The 23,129-nt window shown below is 37.6% G+C and overlaps 2 protein-coding genes across 6 annotated transcripts; one reads left to right on the top strand and one right to left on the bottom strand.

The window, feature by feature from the left end:
• Positions 1-1,508: 1,508 nt before the first annotated feature.
• LOC131319053 (uncharacterized) lies at positions 1,509-9,202 on the top strand. Of its 2 annotated transcripts, none has more exons than XM_058349157.1 (7): positions 1,509-1,801; positions 2,720-3,225; positions 5,084-5,136; positions 5,240-5,304; positions 5,417-5,495; positions 7,735-8,043; positions 8,636-9,202. In XM_058349157.1, the coding sequence occupies exons 2-7, from the start codon at positions 2,798-2,800 to the stop codon at positions 8,788-8,790; spliced, it is 1,089 nt and encodes a 362-aa protein (XP_058205140.1). In that variant the 5' UTR covers positions 1,509-1,801; positions 2,720-2,797; the 3' UTR covers positions 8,791-9,202. The 2 variants fall into 2 exon arrangements, with proteins under 2 accessions (XP_058205140.1, XP_058205139.1); XM_058349156.1 differs by having other exon boundaries at positions 1,510-1,801; positions 2,693-3,225.
• A 1,172-nt stretch (positions 9,203-10,374) lies between these two features.
• Positions 10,375-16,651, bottom strand: LOC131319000 (uncharacterized). Of its 4 annotated transcripts, none has more exons than XR_009197856.1 (8): positions 16,392-16,651; positions 14,757-14,908; positions 13,054-13,764; positions 12,774-12,938; positions 11,839-11,930; positions 11,194-11,470; positions 10,981-11,049; positions 10,696-10,834 (listed from the first exon to the last, which is right to left on the bottom strand). XR_009197856.1 is itself a non-coding variant. In XM_058349087.1 (7 exons), the coding sequence occupies exons 2-7, from the start codon at positions 14,887-14,889 to the stop codon at positions 10,633-10,635; spliced, it is 1,335 nt and encodes a 444-aa protein (XP_058205070.1). In that variant the 5' UTR covers positions 14,890-14,908; positions 16,392-16,651; the 3' UTR covers positions 10,375-10,632. The 4 variants fall into 4 exon arrangements, 1 of the variants encoding a protein (XP_058205070.1); XR_009197855.1 differs by having other exon boundaries at positions 10,696-10,797; XR_009197857.1 differs by having other exon boundaries at positions 10,696-10,797; positions 11,194-11,467.
• Positions 16,652-23,129: the final 6,478 nt, after the last annotated feature.

The following is a 23,129-nucleotide window of genomic DNA, read 5'->3' as shown; positions in this document are numbered from 1 at the left end:
TATTCTTCTGTGGGGTTCGTGTACATCTGGATGTTTCCAAATTCTTCCGTGGGGCTCGTGTACATCGGATGTTTCTAAATACAGACTTGTTAGGATTTGTGCAATTTATTGTGAATCATTCATGTGAAGAAAATGATATTTTTCTTTGGTGGTTTGGATCAAAAAAACAAATTCTTCCAATTCGTCTTGAAGAAAATGATAGCACACATCTGTATAAAATTAAAGTAGACGACATTTAGGAAAAAATAGTTACCAAAGATAGAACAGAAAAATGAAAATGAAAAATCGAGTTCGTTTTAATTGAACTTTACTTTTAAGTATGGTATTTCCTTTAACATTAAAGCCATCTCAACCCGAAAAAAAGTTCAACTTCGGTACAGATGTCAATTGAAAAAATCTGCTTTAAGCCTCCAGTTAAACAGGATTGGTCAAATATAATGAAATATCATATCCTTGGTGTTTTTGCTTTTATTAGTTTTCAAAATTTTTGGTCACTTATTAATGATCTATACAAATTCTCTTGTGGCATGAAATAGCAAGACTTTCCATGAATATGGACAAGAGAAACTCCCAAAAGCCTTGATTAACACAGTAGTAGTGTAGAACAAGATAAGACGCAATTAATTGTAACCGCAAGCGGACGGTGGGATTGGTTTCTCGAGATTAATCGACATGCGCATAAACTGGTTCAGACACTTGAGTTATAAATAAAAAAAACAAGATAAGACGCAACTGCACATGGCCACCAATTTAGTTCCAAAACTTTCATTTTCTGGTCTATGTTACGTGCCTTGCTTTTATTCAAAACAAAACAAAGATATCACATCCTTTATTTTGTGTTTGCTCAACCTATAGCTTTCCCTCAGTGGGAATCTTCCTACATTTGAACGTCCTCGTCCTAGACGGAAAAAGATCTGTGACCCAAAGAAAAAGCATACACGACGGTTCATTCGTGAATCAAGATCCTCTCATGGGATGATCTTTTCTTGTGAGTTTTAAGAGGATACAAATATCTGGTCAAGTCGGTGTTTTGCATGGATAATAAACATGAACATCAAGTGGAGCTATGATGAGCCTTATTTTGTGTCACGGGAGGATCCACAATCCATCACTCATCAACATTTTTTACTCTTTTAGATGGTTGTTAAGAATGTTTAAATCTTTTATAGAATCTTGTTGTTTTTCAAAACATTTTTGTTCTTTTTTGGTCAAAACTCAGCCATTTTAATTAGGTGTGACATGTTTAATTTATACTTAGGATGGACAAGCGCTTGGGAGACCAAGATAGGAGGATGGTGGGCAACTCGAGAACTTAGACAGACCTTTAGAGGGTTGAGGGTCCTACTTTTTCTTCAATTTCTCAAACAGTAGATATTCTCTTTTTATCTCCATGTCCTTTCTGGTGGTGAACAGGCAAGAAGAATGCCCTCACCGCCGGGGGCAAGAAAATTAATTCACAACAAGTTCAAAAGGGTAAAAACAATATTCCGAGTTAGAGAAGTTTTAAGTAGAGTATACTCACAATACATTATGCCGCGTTACAGAGATGGTTACTGTTGCCAAATTAGAAGTTTTACAAAATTGAACTGAAAAAAAGTACAAGTACGAGAGGTAATTTGTATCACGGATCAAACTATAGGATTATCTGTGTTATTTTCGCAAGATATCTCCTCATTTCTATGCTATTAGAATCAATACCAGACCAGAGCAAATGTTCTCTCGTATATATACGTATTTCGTAAGTTCTTGATTATACTTGCCAATCATCATCAGCCCCAGCTCAAAATCTTGAATCCAACAGGTATCCATCTCTCTCTCTCTCTCTCTCTCTCTCTCTCTCTCTGTCTGTGTGTGTGAAGGTTCTATCTTTTTTTTTTTTCTTCAAGAAAACAGGTTCTTGGTTAATCGTCAATCTTTCTCTGTTTTATGTTTTCTTTGATGGGTAATTTATTAGATGGTTAAACATAACATGTTTATGGTTCTAGTGAAAAATCACACCTTCATGAGTGACAAGATGTCCGATCCACACACATCAATTCAACTTAGATGCAGGAGTGCTACACATTTATGTGGAGGGACTTTTCTTTCTGGGCTTCTGCCCAGGGCCGGCCCTGAAAGAACAATCACCTCAACCCTAAGATTCCACTGAATTGGTTTTGCATGCAAGAATTCTTTCTTAATGAGGTCAGATTGTCACTGGTGTCATACAAAATTACGAGGAAATGAATTATGTTATGATCAAACATAGAAAAAAGAAAGTTCATACGCCCCCCCCGCCCCCCCCCCCCCCCCTTTTTTTTGGGAAATGAGGTATGATACTCAGTTGGAATGCTACTAAATATTAGACACCGGCTGGAGTTGATTTTCTTTTTGCTTTGTCCATTTTAAGCTCACTTAGGGCGAAAAACCATGGATGATTGTCTCATTTGGGATGTTGGGAGTAGGTTTTCTTTTCTTGCATGTGAAAATTTTGGTTGGTTAGATTCTGGAACCCAAAGCAAATCTTTGACAACGATATTACTAGTTTTATAATGCAGAAATTTCGTGCAATTAATACTTGTATAATGGTATAATCTTCTTTTCTTTGCTTTTCTGATCAAGTTAAGGCAATGATTGGTACAGAATTAATTGGATTTGGTTGTTTGGGAATTTCCCGGAACTCTTCGCTTATTTATCATTTGTTTTGATGTAGAATCTCAATTAAAATTTTCGCTACAAGGTAAGAAAGATATCTGCCTGAAGTCTGACAGGCAAAGAGAATCTAGGGGTTCTTGTTTGACTATACTAACGGTGTGATATGCCGTATCTTGTACGTGAGAACTTGTTTATTGGCAACATCGGCGACGCAGCGGAGGTTCTTCAGAATGGAAGTGAGGAAATAACTCATCTACTCTCAGTCCTTAGTTCAGCATCAATATCATTTTTTACCGAATGGCGTAGTTCTATATCAATCCCTACCAAAGAGATTCGCAAAGTGTATGCTGGGAGCTTAAGGCCTGAGGATGGTTCAGGTGACAATTCAAAGAGTGCTTTGTCGCCAGAGAAGCTTCTGTATTCGTTGGAGTATGTGGGCAAGGATTTGAAATTTGTGAGGATGGCGGTGGCAATTAAAGATACGGAGAGCGAAAATTTGTTGGATTATTTGGATGTGTGTTTAGATTTTATTGATCAGAGTCGAAAAGAAGGGGGTGTATTGGTGCATTGCTTTGCTGGCGTGTCAAGAAGGTATATTCATGTTTTCGTATGTGTGTAGTTTTGCTTGTTTGTTGTTGAGATTTATCTGTTTTTTTTTTTAATGGTTTTTGCAAATCTAAAAGTTTTGTCTCTTTGTCAATAAGGGTTTGGCATGCTTTATTTTCTGTGTTGTGTGCTTCTTTCATTACGTTCTCTATATTTGTATATTCCTATTACTCGCTCAATTGAGGATGATCTAAATGGGGTTCAATTCAGAGCTTACATTTAATCTTTATGAAGTTTGTTATGGGAACCCGTCGCGCATATTCGTATAACCTGTTTGAGATCATACCATGTACAATAATGCATTAGTCTGCTTTTCATTTCAAATACATTTACATAGCGCCCCATTTAATCTTGATGGACAACATTTTGGAGGAGGAGCGAAGGAGGAAAGAGAGTTGGAAAGAAAACATTAATTCACTGTTATGGACCAGACACAATCCGAGGATGCTTAGCCCAAAATGAAAAATACATAAACTTTGGTCATTAAGTGCAAAACATTGATTAGGAAACAATTCAAATAAGGAAACAAATAAAATTAAAAGGATAAACAAGTAAAGGTTACAATGAAAACAAGGATTTCAGCTTCCTCCTATGCCTGAAGTATGTACAAAGCTGTCGTAGAGTGCATCATTTTAGTCTATCCATACCAACATCATGGAAATGGGGAAAGAAGTTTTTAGTTAATTTGTTCATATGTTGTCGTCTGTTGGCAACATCGCCAGCCATCTGTCCTTCCTTCGATTGTGATGAATGCTTTATTGTTGGAAAAGACTCCACTCCTGTCTTTTTCCCGACCGAAATTTAGTTGAACTCTAGCAAAGAACCAACCGAAATTTAGTTGAACTCTAGCAAAGAATCAAATCCTGTAACTTATCCAAAATTTAAAAAAAAAAAAAAAAAAAAAAGATCCAAATCCTGTATGTTACTTTGATTTGATGTCCTTGCAACCATGATAATTTTATAACCAAAAAACTTCTACGGAAACAGCCTTAAGCCGGTGAAATCCTTTGCAAAAAACCAATGCCTAAAGTTGAAGCTCTACCGAGATATAAATATCTAGTAGAAGGTTCACAAAAGGACATTTAAAGGAGCAAGGATCCTTTCGGAGAACACAAAGGAAACTCAACTTTCTCAAAAGACATCCTATTGTGCTCCCTCTGAAGAGTCCACCAAAAACCGTGATGCTGCGGTTCACCACAAGTATCTGACTCTTCGATTTCTGTGGGAATTTAAAAATTCTGATCATTCATGGTAATTTGCACATAAATTGATTTGGGTCTTTGGGCATTTGACTTTGATTTGGGGGCATGGTTCCGCAGCAAAAAAAGGTATGAGGGGGCCACTGTTTCAGTGGTATTCTGTGAGCAGCCACTTTGTGCATATTGCCAAAGGTTAGGTCTGTCTCCAATCCTCCCCCGCCCATACCCCCAATGATTGGGGACTAAATGGGTTCTGCTGCTGTTGTTGATCAATCATCAGCAAAAAAAAACGATCAAGCTCCAAAATATTAGCCATAGAGCTATGCAAGAAAAGGTGGTTTACATTCACCCTATTGCTTGCACATGCAACAGCAGTCATAACCATACGCTTCTTCCTATGGTTTTCAACAGTCAAACTAGCTCCTTTAGTTTCAGTTCAAGCAAAGAAAACAAATTAGTAGTGGACAATCTTTTTGGAACGAAGGGAGTATTTTCTTTCGTGGATTAAGCGTGTATTGAAACCACCTTCCTCTCATGTTGGTCATCTGATAAATGTCAAGATCACTTCAATATAAGGCACTATAGTTTTCTGCTTTATCAAGTTCTGTAGGTTTACACCCTCTTTTTGCATGTGGTCATTGCAGTGCAGCTATCATTACAGCATACCTGATGAAAACAGAACAACTATCTCAAGAAGGTTCGAGCAAATCCTTTGTTTGAAAATCGGAATGTTGATGTAGGGACCAATAATCATTATACTTATTTTTTTTTTGTCTGGTTTGAATTTTTTTTCCATTCAGATGCGCTTGAAGCTTTACGTGAAAGCTGTGGATCTGTTTGCCCCAATGATGGGTTTCTAGAACAGGTGATGCAAGACATTGTTGTGTGCAATCATGTCCTGTATGCAGTGTTCTAAAGTGGTTTTGATGTACTTTTCTATGTGTTTGATTCTGGATGCTTTCTTCTCTACCTTGCAGTTAAAAATGTTCGAAGAAATGGGTTTCAAGGTTGATCACTCTAGCCCTATATACAAGCGCTTCCGTTTGAAACTTTTAGGTCTGATTCTTATGGGCTTTGCTATTACCATCTCTGTTTGTTTTTTACTTTTTGTTTACGATCGTTATTGGAAGCATTAGGACTGGTTCGTATTTACTTTCTATTACTATCTTTTTGTGCATATTTACTTTGGGGTTTGATTGTAGTTTTCAGAGGTGTACTTGCTTTGCTTGAGGGATTGTGCTTTGGGTTTTCAATTTATACATTCACATTATGTTCTTACCATGTATAGGCTGAAACAGAATTACGATCTAGCTAGTAGCATAAAGATATGAGTTTACATTACTATTGAATGATATATTACTCTTTCTTCATTGATCTTGTTGTAACTATTATCTTTCATGATACTTATTCTATATGAGTTTATTGTACTGGGCGTGTATCAGGAAGACTTCCCATCATGGCTTGTTACTCGAGGCCTTCTACTGAAAATTGCAAAAATCTCATGGTTCAAGCCTTTTGACACTAGTCTATTGATTCATGTGAAGAACATTTTAATATGTGAAAATGACACATGGCAAGGCATAAAACAGAATCTGCCCACCCCTTGCGCTATGGATCACGAATCGTCTATTAAAAAGTAGGGATTTTGCATGCAAGCTCCTATGATGATGTTGGGAAAATAAAGTGCTATTTGAGCACAATTCTAGCGAGGAGTAATGAACCATTCCCCTTCACTAGTAGCTTTCTCTCATTTATGTTGGCCATAAGTTAGAATATTACGACAAGTGATTCAATTCCTGAATTGATCGAAGATCCATTGATAAATTGAGACAAATTTGTAGCTAACTATTCCAGAATATGGTCAGTAACGAATCCTGTGATTCACGATCATTTGAAAATTTAAGATTCAAGTGATTCTTGATCTGTTGGATCCAAGTTCATCCAACTGTTCTGAACAACCTTTCACATCTTTTTTCTTGAAAATTTTGGCTTTTCACCTCTTTTTTCTCGGAAAAATTGGAATCCAACTTCTTTTTGTGTTTAATGTGCACGCTGCCTATATTTATGCGTAATTCACTAATTTGTTAAGGTGAGTATAGGATTAAATAGGATGCAATGTATTTAACCCTTATTTTTCTTCTCTTTCTTCTTAGAAAAAGATATACCCTAAAGATATCATGCTTGTCAACTTAAATCTGCTGATCTCATGCTTGTCCTTGAATCAGTTTTTGCTTTTGATGATCTCATTTGACTGACCTTTAGCTGCTAGAACATGATTAGGGAAGCTGGGAAGTAAGTCATTTGAAGATATAGTATACTATTAATAAAGCCAAACCACAAAACTTACGATGTAAGTGAGTAGCTTTATGTTGATATCAGACAACGGTTCTCTGGCTCAATTTATGCTTTGCTCGGTTTGCATTTTGAAAAAAATTTCCCAACTCAAAAAACACTTATTACTCCTACTTTCAATAATTACTCTCATTTTTCTCTCCACTCATTACCCCTATCTCCAATCATTATTATCATTTCTCTCTCTATCTCTCTCCACTCATTACTCCCATCTCCAATCATTACCCTAATTTCTCTCTTCACTCGTTATCCCAAAAACCAAACTCAAAAATTTTCAAAAACCCATCCAACCACTGCATTAAGCTTCAGAACCCCCAAAATCTGCCCAAGCTTGAGCATGCAGACAACTGGCAGGACTCTGTTTGTTTGGTGCCCTAATTATGGCATCAACTGTGAGCTGCCATGGTTGTGATGTTGGGTAATATAACCAAATCAGAAATAGGCAGTATAGTCGAAACAAAACAAGATTCATCTGGGAAATGGGGATCATCACCTCCCTATCTTATGTGATGAGTAACCGTTCTTAGTCTCCAACTATGAGCTGCTTTTCACTTTGTTGTCATTACTTGGAGGAGCTGTGTGCTTCTTTTAAGTCTCATGTTGGGCAAATGTTCTATTTTTTACCCTTTGTAGTGTATTGAAATAAGCATTTTAGTTGCAATTGAAGTCCATGCCTCAATGTACGAGTTGCAAGCTGTACGTTGAATATTAGTTTTTATCAGAATGTCGAAGTTTGCTTATTACTGACTGCATTGTTAGTGAAGCATATTATTCCCCTCAAACAATATAAGGTCAACCGCGCCAAAGAGGGAAAGAAAAGAGAAAAAAGTCCCCTTATATATGTTGACCAGTCTCCTATATACGTCCACGATAAGAAATGAGGTGTATTTTATTTCTGGGGCTTTCCATTTTTTCATATTGTTTTGTGCCTAAAAAATGACAGGTGATTCCTACAGTAGCGGAAATAAAATAGACAATTCCAAATTTGGGGCTGATCCTGGCTTGCCAACAGAAGAAGTTTCTTCTGAGGTAGGAACAGCTGTGGATGCAGTAAAAGTTTCTTCTCCTGCCTATCGCTGCAAGAAATGCCGGAGAGTTGTCGCAGTGCAAGATAATGTTGTGGATCATGTTCCGGGGGAGGGCGAGACATCCTTTCAATGGCATAAGAGGAGAAGTGGTAACCCTTTTAACAAGTGTGATGAGATGGAGTGCTCGTCTATATTTGTCGAGCCTCTACGTTGGATGACAGCAGGTACAACACATTGACCACTGCCATTTATTTCATCGAGATATTTGGATGTCGAGGCATATTCCTAAACAAAGATGAAGGAAAATTAATTTGTTCGGTTGTTTCAAGATCAGTTTTCCACAATATGTTTTCAGAAAATCGTCTAGGGGCCGATTCCGAAACTTGTTTTTGAGGAATTTTTTTTCCTGGGAGAAAACATTCTGAACAAAGAATAATTCTTTCCAAATTCCTCGAAGTAATAAAAAAAGGGGTGCTAAAACGGGGAGTATTTGTGTTCTTCAAAACAGTTTCCTGAAAAACTCTTTTTTTCTTTTTAACTGAAAAAAGAGTTTTCCAGATAACTGTTTCGAAAAACTGTTTCTAAAAATTGCAAATGAAGAGGGACATTGATACATCAAAACAAGGTACGAGTCTATGACTAGTGGGCATCGATTTGGCGTCTCTGGGCATACATTGAATAAGAACATTCCAGAAAGATGTTACTGTGGTGTATTTGGTTAATAACATTAATTCATTGTTAACTTGTCAGTAAAAGATCATTCTTTAAATCGTCCTTGCACTTCGCCAACCTTTGTTTGATTTCCTTTGTGAGCAGTCGAAGAAGGTGCATCAGAGGGGAAGCTTATGTGTGCTCATTGCGAAGGGCGCTTGGGTTACTTCAACTGGTCAGGCATCCAATGCAGTTGCGGTAGCTGGATCACCCCTGCCTTTCAGCTCCATAAAAGCCGAGTTGACATCAGCACCGTCTGATGATTTTCAAGGCAGAAGAGATAGATTCATTTGCGTAATACATTTGAGGATAGAGAATACCGTAAAAGGAAGGGTTATGTGTACCTGATATGGCTACTTTCTTTTTGTTTTGAATTGAACGAGATATGGCTACCTGTGAAATAATAAAACCTGAAATATGATACTCGTGAGTCGTCGTGATATGGAAGTGCAAAATTTTTGAGCTGAGGATTACAAAGACAAAATAGAAGATTAGATGTTTGAGAAATTGGCCGTGTTTAGTCGGTCTTTTGCCAGTAGCTGGGGAGTGAAGTTTAGAACTGCAGATTTTCTGTTCCCGGAATACTGTTCGATTTGGTTATTTTCCATTTCCAAATGCTTCAATGCTTCTTTTTTGATTCTGCAATGCAATTTCTTTGTATTATGAGATGCATATATTATTTCCTCCTTCTGGGTTTCTCCTCTTTTGATCGTCTTGGACGGTTCAATTTTTTTCTCATATGTGGTTCTACCCCTTGACTTTTAGGCTTCGTTCAATTGTCTTGAATGTTGTGTGGGAAATAGATTCTTTGGAAAAATGAAATAAGGTGGAGTAAAAAAAAAAAATGAAATTTATTTTTCCGTGTGTGAAAAATCTTGCAAGAAAATTAAAATTTTTTCATTTTGATAAGACCTATTTTGCAGAAAAGTGTTTTCAAGTGGAAATATTAAAGTTGTGGGTTATACAACTTTTTTGGTAATGGAACACAGAAAGTTATAAGAAAGTTGACTTTTCCATCCTTGTCCTTTCCATGCAATTGGACGGGGTTGGCCTTAAGGGGGACGTTTAGGGTTTAAGTCTACGAAGAGACATCGAACCCTATGGTTATTAACTCACTAATTTTTCTCTAACCCTCACTAATGTATAGTAAAATACTGGCAAAAAAAGAAAATCAATTTTGAAATGTTTACAGTGTTAAACTCCTCGACGAACTCTATTAGATGAACAAACAAATTGTAATTACTTCAAATGTATATTCAAGTACATATCTTAGTACGTAACGGTCATTAAAATTAACCAGGAAAGTGTTTTTTTTTTTTTTTTTCACTTGATAAATATCTAGCCTACGATGGGAAAGAGATGCTGCTAAGCGGCATACGGATGCACACCAAACACTTACGTTCCTGGCGAAAATCGAACCCTCACCTTCCATGAGAAAGAGGTGAGAAAATGCCATTGGGCTTCAAGCCCGTTGGCAGGAAAGTGTTCACAAAAAGCCAAAACTGGACGGTTCAATTTCTCTTTTTTCTCTCCGTTCCTTTTTCGTTTTTTTCCAAAACCTCTATCAGCTAGAAAATTCGTATGCAGCCGGGCTCAAAAAAAAAAAAAAAAACTTGACAAAATGAGATTCGATCCTTTAAAACCCCTTAAAAACAGAAAAAGAAAGCAAGATTCACGACTAGCAGTTCACCAAGGGAAGGTAGCAAAGATCTCACTTGGTTAAGGAACAGAGTTCACCAAGGGAAGGTAGCAAAAGATCTCACTTGGGTAAGTAACAGAGATTGCAAGCTGGCCTGTACATCCGATTATTATAAAAAAAAGGGGAACAGAGATTGCAAACTGAGTGACAAATAAACAAGCTCCATTTGCATTTGAACCGTTTAAGAAAAACGCACTCTTTTTGCAAACCCTAAGTTCAAATGAAAAGTAAATAATGCAATGCCATCTCTCATGATCTGGAATTTGAGATAGAAATAGTACATAACAGTACCCCTTGCAAACCAAGAGGTCAATAATCACGAAAGACGAGATTCTCGCAAGGAAGTACGACAAAATGAAGCTAAATGGGATTATACAGGTGCAAAAACATCCTAAATAGATACTCAGAGTCCAAGTCCAACAGTGCGGCCATCTCTGCGACGGAGCCCAGCAGTGTATTGCTTCTCCAGTTCCAGCTGCAGTTGTTCCATCTGCTTCTCCGCTTGTAGGCCACTGGTTTCTTGATTGTCGGGTTTGTGTTCCGCTGCTTTCACTTCGCCCTTCACACCCTACAATTCGCCATAGGTACCAACGCAACCTCAGACTCTAAAAGCGTGTTAGTATGTGGGAACAGATTATAAACAAGTGAGCAAGGCATCAACGAACAAGCACATGGAACGGGCATACCATCATTTCAGATTTTCAAGTTTTTTTTTTTGGTAAAAGGGAATAAGATAGCAAGTGGGAATTACCATGAGTTTGTTGAATTTTTCTTGTCGTTCTCGATCAGGAAACAGAGTTGCATCCCAGCGATGTCCAGACTGCAAAATACATGGAACGAGGATTGAACGAAACATAACAAACTGATGAGCAGTAAAGAGTGGGAGTTACAGTAGAACAACTAATAGTCTGCTCATTTGTTAGAAGGAAACATTGACTGACCTATGCAAGGACCAAGGGTTTACCTTACGGTTAGTTTGGATCTTGTATTTGTCGATGGATTTATTGGATGAAAAAGAAGAGAGAATGAGACGTAAAGGCCGAATTTACATCTTTGATTCCCTATTCAGTTCGCTTTCCCTCCATATATCCCTCCCCAATTCCTGAAGTTTATTAACCTCAAATTGCATGCACCCGCATCTCCGACGGAACCCTCACCTTGTCAATGTTCACTGGTGCATCTAGCTGTTTTCTCATCACCGGTGTTTTTGATGGAGGCGAGTGTCGGTGATTTCTGATCTTCTATTTCGTATGCAACAGGTTAGAATTCATGATTTTTTGTTGTAATAGATGCACATGGTGGGTGTGTCTATTGCAATATCATTATTAGGGCGAAATCGTTGTCATTCTCTCTCTAAACAAAATCAATATTCTAGTTAAAGTTGGTTTTCTGATTTATAAACCTTTTCAGAATATGATTTAAAAAAAAAAAAACCCCCTTTTCAGAAGCATAGCAGAATTGATACCTTAAGCAAAAAAAATCATAGTGTTTCCCTCCTGTTTGGATCAGTTATGTCCACCTTTATTCCTCCACAAATATGTTTAAAAAACAAGAACTAAATAAGAAAAATGCAACTACAAAATGACATGGAAGAATAATTCATAATTACCTCCTCAGCAGCAGTGTTCTTCTTATTCCCCCACAGCAGCTTCTTCTTTTGGTCAGCGGACATGTAACCCGTTCCAATGAGGTTCTTATTGACTGTTTTGTTTTTTTCACAGGGAACAAACAAAAAATCAGCATACATCATTGATGTCAAGAGATGCTCAACATTTAGCATTGACCTTCACATTAAGGAATAATTTTTTTTGCAAACCATAAAATTCTCAACGGAGTGGACCCACATAGGCAACTGCAGCAACTAAGTCATGATAATAATCCCAATCTGGTAGGACGGACTCTAGGGATCAAGCATACATACGGTTCAGTCTCAGCTCATGGGTTGATTGGCTTAGGATTTCAACTGAACTTACTTTATGGCCAAGCAAAGTAGCATGAGTAAGCCAGTCAGAAAGTTTTTAAGAGACAGGAGTTTCGGGACGAAAGAGCCGAGTGCTCTATGGCTGGAGATGTCAACTCGATTACCATCTTCCTCTAGGGCTATTTGTGTTACAGGCATTGGAAAGTGCTTTACCATCTCAACAGGGCTGATTCCTGATGGATGTTTGTACCACAAAATTGTTGTATTCGTTCCATCTATCCATGTTTGAAATAATATTAACCATGCCACGGCAACAGACTTGTTCCAAGGAAAGGTGTGAAAGGACATGCCCAGATTTGAGATGCTGCATCGGTTAGGTATCCCACACCCATCCCAAATGGAGGATCCTCAAAATGGAGGATCTGTGTAACACAGGTCTTCCCCCCAACCTTAAAAAATTAAAAAAATTAATGCAGCAAACTCCATTGCCATTCACTTTTAGAACCCCCTGGTTACAAAAGTTGCAAATTCCAAGCTTCGTAGTGTCAAGATTAAGAAACTTACAGTGCCTTCAAAAAGTTATGTCTTGAAGACCAAGAAACAAGATGAGGATAATGCAATACCTAATTCCGCAGCTTTCATTGCAGCAATTTTTGCAGCATCAAAGTCATTAGCAGCCTCAGAGCCTTTGGCAGGAGCCTCCTCTGAAGTCACCTTACCAACAAGCTCCTGGACTTGCTTTGAACTTGAAGGCAGCTTTTCATCAGCTACAGTGGAAAACTTCGACACTAATTGATAAATAAGAACAATTATGAGAAATAATACTCGATTGAAAACAAATAAATAAAGAAAATAAACACTTTAGGGGGGAGAAACAACAGAAGACAATCCTTCGATTTCTACCTTTCCCATGATCAGTGCTCGAGCTCTCCAACTTTGGCTTTTTGACAGAATATTCGTGATTTTCACTGGTAAAAGCAGATTTATCTTCAAACTGCTCCCCTGGTGCTCTATCAGACCAGGCCTTGGGTCTGCTAGTTTCCTGATCATCAAATTTCTTCTTTTCCTCTTTGGTATATTTATGACCATCAAATTCTCTAGGGTCACTATTAGATGCTTCTTTTGAGCGATGTTTGGCCCCATCCCTTCGTGAAGTTGAGTCATTCCGATTCCCCAAATATTCTCCACAAACAGGTGAAAGATCACCTTTGTAATCCCCCAAACTCCTCCGATGTTCCCTCTTTTCATCTCGACCGCCTCCATCCCCCTTGTCTTTGTCCCTGCTTCTATTCCCTGAACCATCGGATCTATATCTAGAGTACTTATCATCACCACGTGAAGGATCTCTAGATCTGTAATGCTCACTTTCTCTCCTTGTGTCATCTCTAAGCTTTTCATGTCTGCTATAGTCATCCCGCCTATGGTAATTATGAGAACTCCTAGAGGACTGCCGATCTGAATTCCTATATGAATCACCACTTCGGCCACGGTAGCTTCTACCAGAATCCTTCTCTAGGTCCCTCCTGTTACCATTCCTTCGCCATGATTCAGAATCTCTTGTAGGATTATCCCTTGAATAGATTGGACTAGAGCTATGCTCACGTGTTGGACTCCCTGAAAAGATCAAAGTTTAGAGAGAATTCAAGGCCATAGTGGGCGGCCGGTTCCTTTTTGAACTACTTGAGACAACGGAAGAAGAGAATGACTATGTATTTCGAAGCATCTCACTTACTTGTTTCTTCCTAGAAGATTATATTACATAATGAATGAGAGCTACGGTAATTCACCAATATTTCAAAACATGTAATCCTACCATTGGATAGTGGGTTTTGAAGCACCTATACTCCAAAAATAGTTGCATCTGGGTATTTGTATTGGATGCCGATTCGGGCACGATACGTTTTGGGTACGGAAAATAGTATCCAATATTTAAATTAAACGTTTGAAATTTCAGATATGCGTGGGATATGTATACGATACTTTCGGGAAAAAGTGCGGCTAAGCAGGCTTTTTTGGAATTAAGTAATAAGGGGGCAAATGGTAAATTAAGTGTATACGTAAAGATTAGCGCATTTCCTATTGGATGGCTAGAATTCAACAGCTGAAGGCTGCAAAATGACAAAAATGGGACCCATTTATCAAGTGATAAGTACCTTTTATTGAAGTGAGAGGATGAACATTTCAATGGTCTAGCTAGAACTTATTATCTTGCGGAACAAATAATTTCAGGAATAAGACCTCTTGCACGGTTGTGGTTCTTTTTCTGCAACAATTTTCAATAAAAATTACCTACAGCCATAAAAAACAGTTACCATTGGGTACTTAATTTCAGCACCAGCTATGTTGTACTTCCAAGTTTCCGGAAATAGTCAAGGAAATATGTTTCCCTATTCAAAATTAATCGATGACTGAAATCTCGGACTCTCAAACCAAGCATCTTGAAAAGAAAACAAATTACGAAAAATGCAAAGAAAAACTTTCAGATCAAACAAACAAACCACTTTCAACCCATGGGAACCAGAGATATTATAGATTTCCCTACAAATTTCCGCATATATTATCCACAGAATACATCTTAAAGATACAACAAAAGTTGACAAACTAACCATCAGATGACGACGATCCACTAACTGGAGACCGGCGCCTGTACTTCCTGTTTGCTGCATCGTTTGAAGGCTTACGAAATTGTGCCTTTGCATCGGCATTATCTGGGGACGGAGACAATATTTTTGACTCCATATTTGCCAATTGCTAATACCTGACAGAAAAAATACAAGAAAATGAGTCCCAATTCTTTAGTAGCACACATGGAAACGATAGTCATCGGTGTAAAATGCTGACAATTTTGTGGAAATATCAGGAATATTTGGTTTACTCTAAGTCAGTATATCTGAATTGATATTTTTCTTACATATTATGGTTGCTTGCATATTTCTTCTTACTTGGTAGCTCTTTTGTTTCTTTTGGGATTGACATGCTTTAGAGATTTTTTCCTAATTGGGAACACGATCTTTCTTGATCGGACCAACTACCAAGGTTCTCATGCCATTCGGACTTGAGAGCACAAGAGCAAGATTTCTGAGGCAGTTTCGTCACCCGGATTGGAGGATCCTGCAACTAAGCATGTGCTTAAGGGGCTCTTGCTGTGTGTTGTAACAACACCACAGCTTATTGTTTGAATTTTGGTCAGAGGCGTGAGCAAGGGGCTCTTGACGCAACTCAACCATAAATTGCAATGATAAGCACTACTAAAGGACACCTAAAATTTCTTCCGCATCCAATAGCATCACAAGTTGATAACCACAATGAAACCGAATGACAGTTGCAAAATCAAACTTATTTGTGCAATTCAGCAAGTTATTTGGTCAAGTAGAATCCAAATGCGTACCAACAAGAAGTGATTGAACTACAATACCTTGATTAGCATCTTTTAACAACAATAACAGTACCTTGATAAGCATCTTTTAACAACAACAATAACAGTACCCATCTAATCCCAATCGATAGGGTATGGGCGAGGGTCGCAACATATGCACAAAGTAGCTACTCTCATAAAGTTTTACCGCTGAAACTTGAGAAACTTAAAGACTGTTATACTGTGGAACCATGCCCCCAAATCAAAGCCGAAAGGCATCAAAGAAGGCAGGCCGCAGGCCTAGAGCCCCGATAGATATCTGTCAGGCAATTTGAATGAATTTTCGCTCTCTCGATGTGTGCTAATGAAAAAGAATAAAATACTGAAAATCTTTACTTATCTTTTTACCATCAAATATAGTCCACAACTGAAGATAGTGAAAAAAGAAGGGGAATGATTTTCGCACTCCCCAAAGTAAACAATTTGGGTAGTGCGGTTAACAATTGGGGGAGTGCGAAAATCACTCCCCAGAAAGAATATTACTATCATGTTACGCTCCTTCTGAACAACCAAATACAGCTTAGAACACAAGCATCATTATCAGAAATGCTTCTGTACCGTTTCGAAAGAGGTCATGAGATATTCAGAAACACAAATCAGACCTTATTTAAATGTAAACTAACTGATAATCGGTAAATTGACCAAAATCAGATGTACACCACCGCTTCAGGTCCCCCCAAAAATGCTTTCAAAAAAGAGCCCTAAAAGTTTAATGCTTTTATCTTCTTCAACCCATAATTTGTGTTTATGCTTCTAATTTACCCGTAAAAAGCATCAAACAGAAAGACAACCAGACGGGGAGAGAGAGAGAGAGAGAGAGAGGTACCTGTTGTTATCGTCGCCGGAGCTGGAGCGAGGTTTGTTCGATTTAAGGTTTAAGATTTTGGGGTGGTTCTGAAGAATTCTGATCGATCAGTTATATCTAGGGCTTCAAATATATAGGTGTTCTTGGTTTTGCAAATTTTACCACATAATTTCTGAATGTCACAAATTCAACCCTGAAAGCGAATCAAAAATTTCCATTCGTGGATTCCGTCCAAAAAAGGTTAGTACGGGTAGTATTTATCACGCAAAAATGAAAACTTAAGCCCTCGTCCAGTTTTGAGATAAAAAGATTTTAAGTTTGCAGAAGTATATTTTTTTCGTCTTTAGTTAATTTTTTTAAATATTTTAATAAAAATTTTGATTTTTGAATAAAAATCTGCTCTATACATTCAAAAAATAGAAAATAAGTAAAGAATTTGATTTTAAAAATCACTATAAATGAAAAAACATGAATAACAAAACAATCAAAAATTTTGGAGAGAACATTTTTAAGATGGGAATCAAACAATTAATTCCGACAAGTTTAAAAAACGAAAGGAGGGCTTCAAGTAGTGGGTGGATTCTTCTGGTCTCATTTTTTTTTTTTGTCAAACGATATATATCAGTAGAGTTAAGTGATAGTAAGTTAATCTCTTTTTTGGCCTGATCTAGCATAATAGTCACGCCAAACATTATGATCATCCAATATCGATTGTCTGTGTTGGATGTTAATTGGTCCAAATCGAGGCTCACAACTTTTAATAGCAGCAAAAATCTCAAAACTACCAGATTCTCTTAAGAGAATGGAGTCCAAATCAAAAAATGTTTGTACCACTATATTGGAGAATGATTAAAAAAAGAAAAGAAAAATCATATTTGAAGAGGGAGAGTCTCACCAATTTTGATGTGTGGGTTGGAGTAGTTAGTTATCAACCAACATTCCTCTTCAAAATTTACCCATAAATTTTAATTTTTAAAAAAAATTTACTCAAAACAAAAACATTTCCTCTTCAAACTCTAAACCAAGGCACATGGCAAGCTCTAAACCGAAGCATCACCACACATTCCTAATCCCTTTCTATAACGAGTGATTATTTAGTGCTCCTGGAGTACCGTCACGTAATGTTCCAGAAGCTTTCTTCACCACACATTGATGTAGAGGCTACACACTCACATAGGTATGATAAAGAAGGACCGTAAAATACCACGTGATGGTGTTTCAGGAGCCAATAATAATTTATCTTTTAAAACCACGTCCTGATGGAATATGTCTATAAATATAAACTACCCATGTTGGAAGATATATATATATATATATATATATATATATATATATATATATATATATATATATATATATATATAGAGAGAGAGAGAGAGAGAGAGAGAGAGAGAGAGAGAGAGAGAGAGAGATACATACATACATGTGTGTTTTCTTTGATCATCATCACCAACAAATCATCATGAGTTTCTTCTCATTCCTTCGTGGGGATTAATTCAGCAATGACTAATATTGCCAAGATGACTAATATTCAGCAATGACTAATATTCGGTCTGCTGCTGCTTTCAATTCCCCAGCGTAATCCGATTCCCGATCCCTTCGATCCTGACTTCGATTTGTTCACTGTGACTCCCACATGCAAATTAGTTGTGAAGCAACTGAATTTTAATTAAAAAACAATCACTGTATAAGTTCCAAAGGCGCACTATTATTACCACCACTCAAACTTAATATCCATATTATCATTCTATAAAAAGTTTTTTACGCTTCTTCAAGAACCAGAAGGGTTCTGGAGTTTCTGTTATATTTCATTTACATATTAGGGGTGACAACGTTAATGGTCCCTCCTTCTCGGGCCAATCATTCTGTTGGTTTGTTGTCTCTGGTCTTCTCATCGTCGGTGAACTGAACAAGTTTACACCTTCTTCTTTGACAAATCTGCCGTCAATAGAAATCTCGTTTTCCCTACCTTTCATACATCAAACAAAACCCCTATCACCGTTCTATAATCCCAATGGAACTAAGGTTGAAATATTCCAAAAGAACTTACGAACAAGTAGGGAACGAGCTAGTACCTGTACATTAGATGAGCGTCGGGAGCGTCGGGAACATCACGCTTCCAAATCCTGGTAACTCATGATTTTGTCGTCATATACTCCATTGGGATTCAAACGGTGTTTCGGACACGGGTGGGGAATTAGTATGGCTACACTGTAAACCGTGTGAATCTTGCTTTGACCAAACCCAGATGTTTTTCGACTCGTGAGAATCCTCGACATATGAGGTGGTTTAATGCAATTCTAGTAAGTGTTCAAGTTTCGTAAATAAGCTGAGTTGTGACGAAGACAACAATTGTGAGTACAATGTGCATTATATGGACATATCTTATAGTCGCGACAACATTGTCGAAGAGATAATAACTGTGGCCTGTTAGCATTCTACACCTCGTATTGCACTACTATTCGCCTGTGGATTTAACAATAGCAAGACATCGAGAGAAAAATATCCAAGTGTGGTTGGATAACAAAACTCCAACCACTCTTCACCATTGGACAACTACGATCTACAGCTTTTTCATATTGTCACGACAACAAGAATAATGACTCACTTCAGGTGGGAATTGAAAGTATATTGCATGAGTCTGGGGATCTTCAATGCCAATTGTCCCAAACTATGATAGTATACATCTCGTCAGACTTGAAGACATCATGGTTAACAACAAGGGCTTGAACATGCCTTACTAAGTATTTAAACATGTTATCGGTAATTGGTGTGACGCGGTAATTGGTGTGACGAGACGATCAGGGTAGTAATTGACTTGGGAGCAGCAATTAATCATCTACACCCCACGACATTTGATGTGTTGCTCCCTAAAATCAGCGCACATATGAAGAGGAAGGACAATCGCATGTCCAAGAGATCGGGTTTCTATTGTTGGGATAATCCTGGGGGAGTTGCGATCCTTCTTTGCCAACCATATCGTTTATGTTTCTTGCTTGATCTTAAGCTTAGACTTGGTTGTAATGCGTGGCATCGGGAAGAACAAGATACTTGTTTGATGATTGCTTGATTTTTGCAATTTTACCATAATCGGCCATTACCAACTAAGGAACATCAACATCGGCTTTGATTTGATGAATATGAAACTCTAGCTTAAGGTATAGTCTGAGTGTCTTCCCTAGGTATTCAATAACTATGATCTAATTTGAAACGGCTCACATTTGTCCTCAATGGTGTGTAAGAAATATTGCCCAGTGTAACTAATGTCCAATGATAATAGATCCATGTCACGTGCATTGGGCAATATTTCTTATACATCATTGAGGACGCATGCGAGCTATTTCAAATTAGATCGTACTTATTGAATACCTAGGGAAGACACTCAGACTGGACCTTAAGCCATTGTTTCATATTCTTCAAATCAAAGCCGACGTCGATATTCTTTAGTTGGTAACGACTGATTGTGGTAAAACGCTGTGAAAATCGAGCAATCATCAAACAAGTAACTTGTTCTTCCAAATGCCACACATTATGACCAAGTCTAAGCTAAAGATCAAGAAACATAAACTATGTGGTTGGCAAAAGAAGGATAGTGAACTCTCCCAGGATTATCCCAACAATAGAAACCCGATCTCTTGGACATGCGTTTATCCTTCCTCTTCATATGTGCATTGATTTTAGGGAGTAACGAATTGAATGTTGTGGTGTGTAGATGAGTAATTGCTGCTCCCGAGTCGATCACTAACTCGCTCATTTCGTTGCACGAATTACTGATAACATGCATGTTCAAAAACGTAGTTAGGAATGTTCAAGCCCTTGTTGTTAACCATGCTATCTTCAAGTCTGACGAGATATGTATCTTCATAGTTTGGGACAAGTGGCGTTGAAGATCCTCAAAGTCGTGCAATACACTTTCCTACCTGACAACGTTGTTGAAGAGATAATAAACATGTCCAGTCCTTGTTCCACACCTCATGTTGCATTACCATTTGGCTGTGGATTTAACAACAGTGAGACGTCGGGAGAAAAATATCCAAGTGTGGTTAGAATACAAAACTCCAAACGCTCCCCCATTGGACAACTATGATCGATCTACAGCTTTTTCATACTATCACGACAACAAGAATATTGGCCCACTTCAGTTAGGAAAGTGTATTGCACGACTCTAGGGATCTTCAACGCCACTTGTCCCAAACTATGAAGATATATATCTCATCAGACTTGAAGATAGCATGGTTAACAACAAGGGCTTGAACATTCCTAACTACGTTTTTGAACATGCATGTTATCAGTAATTCGTGCAACGAAATGAGCGGGTTAGTGATCGACTCGGGAGCAGCAATTACTCATCTACACACCACAACATTCAATTCGTTACTCCCTAAAATCAATGCACATATGAAGAGGAAGGATAAACGCATGTCCAAGAGATCGGGTTTCTATTGTTGGGATAATCCTGGAAGAGTTCACTATCCTTCTTTTGCCAACCACATAGTTTATGTTTCTTGATCTTCAGCTTAATTTTGTTTTCTGTACATGTGCTTATATGTTGAGGGAGGTTGGGTCACATGTTTTGCATACAAGGGAAGGGAATGAAAAAGCTTTATTCATTGACGGGTAAAACATTTTTAGTACTTCTAACCAATTTGGAAAACTACCCCTGAGTTCAAGTGAAGCTTTCAAAGTACATTTTCCGTCCCCATTCTCTGCCTCTTTCTTAGTTCCAGTTCCTCCATCCACCCATAGCCAACCATCCACAACTTAAAATTAAGTTATTAATTCTAGTTTTATCTTCTCCAACTTTTTGCGTATTTTTTTGGACAAAAGTGGATAAATTTGGGTCTGCCTAATTTTTTTTATGAGCCAAAAGTTAATAAGCAGTCCGAGTGCAAATTATGAGGAGCCAAATATCGGAAAGAACTTAAAAATGAGTTAAGACTCGCTTATCTCCCACGACCTATCCGCTTCCATTTCCGCCCTCCAAATTTGGGTCTTTCCTAGATTGCATTTGGCTGACCAGTACTAACAAGCAGTATATGATCACAAGTTGATATATACGAGTCAATAGGGTTTTTTCTGGGATCATCCTATGATTTCTTATTTTGATCCTGGCATGGCTTTGTTCTATCATTGTAGGTCCTAATAAATGTGCTTCAGTTGTGATATTTTGTGCCTAAACTTCTCACGCTGTCTCTTGTCAACAAATATATAAGAAAACGATTTATTATTTTATGTGTCAGTTTTTCTAGAAGTTCTTCAACATATCTACGCGTTTGTCCTTTTGGGAGAGCTATGTCAATTTTTTGTACAAAAAATAACTTATTCTTGTAAAGAATTTTTCTAGTTTTTTCAACAAAAATTGAAAGTTCTATTTCAGATCTTTTGAAATGTTGCAAAACATTAAAAAAATTACTTACGCTAAACTTGTTTTTATCTGAATGTTGTCCAAGCTCTCTCAAATGCCATACATTTGAATTTGGATGGAGAACAAATTTAATGTTATTGTTGTACATAATTAAACACAAAAATGAAAATTTTATTGAGTTTCGTTATCTCAAAACCCATAAAATGAGTGCATAGAGAAAAATCAAATTTACAATACTATTGTTCTAGCATTATTTTTACAAATGGGACAAAACAATGACTTAATTTTCATTTCTACTACACTAACCACATAGCTAGCCACCTAGTAAGCATGCGTAGCCTAGCCAGTGGGCAGTGAGCAAAACATGGGACAAGATATGTTGACTTCTGTCAAGCCAAAGCCATAAACAAGTCCTAGTTAGAATCAAAAAGAGGGCATTGCATTTGGAGGAACAAAATAGTCATCTAAGGGAGGCCCACCATATAAGTTGTGAAGCAGCTGGGTTTTGACTGCTGGATTCCCAATTGGGTATATGATGACAAAATCATGAGTTATTGGGATTTGGAAGCGTGATATTCCCGGCGCTCGTCTAAGGTACAGGTACTGCACTCGTTCCCTACTTTTTCGCACGTTATCTTAGAATATTTCAACCTCAGTTACATTGGGATTATAGAACAGTGATAGGGGTGATGTTTGATGTATGACAGGTAGGGAAAATGAGATTTTCACTGACAACAGATTTGCCAAAGAAGAAAGTTGTAGACTTATTCGCCGACGGTGAGAAGGCCAGAGAGACGTAATCCTAGGGTAAGCCTCTAGACAAATTGACAGAATGATTGGCCCGAGAAGGAGGGATCATTAGCTTTGCCACCCCTAATATGTAAATGAAATAAAACAGAAACTCCAGAACCCTTCTGGTTCTTGAATAAGCATAGAACTTTGTATAGAATGATAATATGGATTAAGTTTGAGTGGTGGTAATAATAGTGCACCCTTAAACTTTATATGACGGCTGTTAAAACCCAGCTGGTTCACAACTTATATGGTGGGCCTCCCTTAAATAACTATTTTGTTCATCCAAATGCAATGCCCTCTATTTGATTCTTAGGACTTGTTTCTGGCTTTGGCTTGACAGAAGTCAACATATCTTGTCCCATGTTTTGCTCACTGCCCACTGGCTAGGCTACGCATGCTTACTAGGTGGCTAGCTATGTGGTTAGTGTAGTAGAAATGAAAATTAAGCCATTGTTTTGTCCCATTTGTAAAAATAATGCTAGAACAATAGTATTGTAAATTTGGTTTTTCTCTATGCACACATTTTATTGGTTTTGAGATAACGAAACTCAATAAAAATTTCATTTTTGTGTTTATGTACAACAATAACATTAAATTTG

The sequence above is a fragment of the Rhododendron vialii genome, chromosome 3a, assembly GCF_030253575.1.
Source record: "Rhododendron vialii isolate Sample 1 chromosome 3a, ASM3025357v1".
In the NCBI taxonomy this organism is placed as follows: domain Eukaryota; kingdom Viridiplantae; phylum Streptophyta; class Magnoliopsida; order Ericales; family Ericaceae; genus Rhododendron; species Rhododendron vialii.
The sequence above is the reverse complement of the archived record's forward strand: the minus strand, read 5'-3'. Positions and strand labels throughout refer to the sequence as shown.

Excerpts from the sequence above, each read along its gene's own strand:
- LOC131319000 (XM_058349087.1), bottom strand. The coding sequence starts at position 14,889 with ATGGAGTCAAAAATATTGTCTCCGTCCCCAGATAATGCCGATGCAAAG. Across the intron at positions 12,939-13,053 it reads GAGCACTGATCATGGGAAAG|TGTCGAAGTTTTCCACTGTA; the intron begins GTAGAAATCGAA and ends TTTATCAATTAG. Across the intron at positions 11,050-11,838 it reads AGAACACTGCTGCTGAGGAG|TCTGGACATCGCTGGGATGC; the intron begins GTAATTATGAAT and ends TGTATTTTGCAG.
- LOC131319053 (XM_058349157.1), top strand. The coding sequence starts at position 2,798 with ATGCCGTATCTTGTACGTGAGAACTTGTTTATTGGCAACATCGGCGAC. Across the intron at positions 3,226-5,083 it reads TTTGCTGGCGTGTCAAGAAG|TGCAGCTATCATTACAGCAT; the intron begins GTATATTCATGT and ends TGGTCATTGCAG. Across the intron at positions 5,496-7,734 it reads CTTCCGTTTGAAACTTTTAG|GTGATTCCTACAGTAGCGGA; the intron begins GTCTGATTCTTA and ends AAAAAATGACAG.